The sequence below is a fragment of the Branchiostoma floridae genome, chromosome 15 (genome assembly GCF_000003815.2).
Source record: "Branchiostoma floridae strain S238N-H82 chromosome 15, Bfl_VNyyK, whole genome shotgun sequence".
Lineage (NCBI taxonomy): Eukaryota > Metazoa > Chordata > Leptocardii > Amphioxiformes > Branchiostomatidae > Branchiostoma > Branchiostoma floridae.
The window spans coordinates 19,950,730-19,953,365 of NC_049993.1; the positions used below are offsets into that span (position 1 = coordinate 19,950,730).

Sequence of the window (2,636 nt, forward strand, 5' to 3'; positions counted from 1 at the left end):
CTATTCCAGATCAATAAATGACACAAACAACCCAGGAAAACTAAAAAGAATAGCAGCTCATACTTACTAACAATAACAGCTAAAGGTCATAAAAGTTCATTGACCAGTCTATGACTAGTATGAGGGTCAGAGGTCAGGTGCGTCCTGATCTCAGAGTCTGTTTGAACACTTTGAGGGAGTTTGCTTGTTGCAGTGACTTTTATACTCAGGACAGAATTGAGTTTGATGTATGATGATGGTCAGCACATATCAGTGGGTGAGTCCAGTGTTGTTTCTGTTGCTCCCAGGTTTACTACCAATCGCCAAGTGTGTGGTAGTACTGCTGAACAGTTTGTACCTAGCAATCAATCTGCAAGTCGTCACTATCCAGGTAAATTTCCACAGGTGTCAACATTGTATCCTCTTTACAAAAGAGGTATATGAAATGTACAATAGTCATAAAATTAAAATGTTCTTCCTTGTATGATAAGATAGGCTGATTACATTCAAAGTTTTCAAACCAAACTGACTGATTTTTCTCCCCTCTACAAAAGAGTCCTGTAAAATGCACAATCATGAAGAAGAGTGATGGATGTCAGTCGAAACGTCCGGAAATAAACCAAAGGAATTGTATTTGACAAAATGCCCTTGGTGTTGTCCAGTCTAGGGAGTGCATCATGGTTGAGACTCTACCAGATGTGCTGATGTTCCTCCTGGTCATCCTGGGATCAGCAGAAGCGTCCTGCAACGCCACCTGTCTCCAATCCTGCGACTGCAGCTACCTGGACCTCACCAGCGTTCCACAGGACCTGCCGGCAATCATCACGGACTTGGACTTGGAATGGAACCAAATCACGACTTTAAGTCGGTCTGATTTGTCACGGTATCGCGGCTTAGAGACTTTAGATTTGGGTGAAAATCTCATCTATGCCATCAACAGCCAAGCATTTTATTTCTTGTCAAACTTGACCACATTAACGCTTTATAATAACCAGATAACGATTCTCAGATCTGACACCTTCACAGGACTGGAAAACGTGCATTACCTTTATCTAGGGTATAATGAGATAAGTGATATTCAGAACGGAACTTTCGGTCCAACCCCACATCTGATAGAATTGTACCTGTATAACAACAAGTTAACAAGCCTCAGATCTGACATGTTCACAGGGCTGGGAAACCTGGAGACCCTTCACTTATACAGTAATGAGATCAGTGATATTCAGGCTGGAACTTTCAGTTCAACGCCACAACTGAGATACTTGCGTATGGATCAGAACAAGTTGAAAAACCTTGGATCTGACATGTTTACAGGGCTGGGAAACTTGTGGGATCTTTGGTTGGACAATAGCGAGATCAGCGATATTCAGGCTGGAACTTTCAATTCAATCCCACAACTTTCAGACTTAGGTCTGGGTCATAACAAGTTAACAACCCTCAGATCTGACATGTTTACAGGGCTCGCGATTTTGAGGGATCTTTGGCTGGACAATAATGAGATCAGCGATATTGAGGCCGGAACTTTCAGTCCAACCCCACAATTGCGAGACTTGCGTCTGGATCATAACGTATTAACAAAGATCATACCCGACATGTTTACAGGGCTGGAAAACTTACAGATCCTTTACCTGCAAGATAACAAAATTCATGACATTCTGGCTTCAACTTTCAGTTCAACACCACAACTGGGAGTCTTACTCATAGACAATAACAACATCACCATGTTTCCTTTTAGCGATTTGTCCAATCAAACAATTTATCGTCTTTACCTTGGCAAAAACAAACTAACGACTCTTCCCTCTACTGTATATGACATACTTTCATCAGTTGCCGATGTCAACGTTGACAACAACCCTTGGCAGTGTGACTGTAGGATGCTTCCCTTTAGGTCAATGATGAATGAGTCGCATTCGTATGAAAACCAGATCCATTGTTCCGAACCGAGCAACTTTCATGGGCAAAAGCTGATAGATATCAGTCCTGAAGATCTGATCTGTGAGGAGCCAACCATTGCAAGGTTTCAACAAATCACAAACAACCCCTTGGTACAGGGAGATACTCTACGTTTAGTCTGCGAAGCTTCAGGAATCCCCACACCAGACATCACAGTCACCCTCCCATCGGGACTCAACGCAACTGTTGAGTCAGCTGGGAGAGTGACTGTGGATGTGAATGGTACCATCACCATAACAGATGTTACTGATGCTGATGCTGGTCTGTATGTCTGTATTGCAGTAAGTCCATCTGGCTCAGGTTCTGCCACCCTGATCGTAGATCCGCCAACAGTTCCCACGACTGTTACGATGTCGTCAATAACTTCCACGCTTGCTACAACCACAACATCAACCACCCAAGAAACTACCACTTACCCTGAATCAACCTCCTCTTTCTCTACAACGTTTTCTGTTGTTTCAACATCTTCAAAACATGTTGTTTCAACACCTTCGAAACAACCTGAATCTGCTACCACTTTCTCCCTAACTGCCCTCCTTGGCGCTATCTTTGGTTCCGTGGCCTTTACTGTCCTCATCGGTGGTATCATTCTCACCATCTGGTGTAAGAGGAACAGTCAGCACGTAGGGGAAGACTACAGTGTTCTTCTCAACACCACCGACGCTGCAACTACAGCGATCTAATACTCAGACAGGGCAGCACCA

At 43.6% G+C, this 2,636-nt stretch overlaps 1 protein-coding gene across 1 annotated transcript; it reads left to right on the top strand.

Annotated features, from left to right (window-relative positions):
* The first annotated feature begins 642 nt into the window (after positions 1–642).
* Positions 643–2,636, top strand: LOC118432097 (SLIT and NTRK-like protein 6). The gene has a single exon (XM_035843617.1). The coding sequence runs from the start codon at positions 657–659 to the stop codon at positions 2,613–2,615; it is 1,959 nt and encodes a 652-aa protein (XP_035699510.1). The 5' UTR covers positions 643–656; the 3' UTR covers positions 2,616–2,636.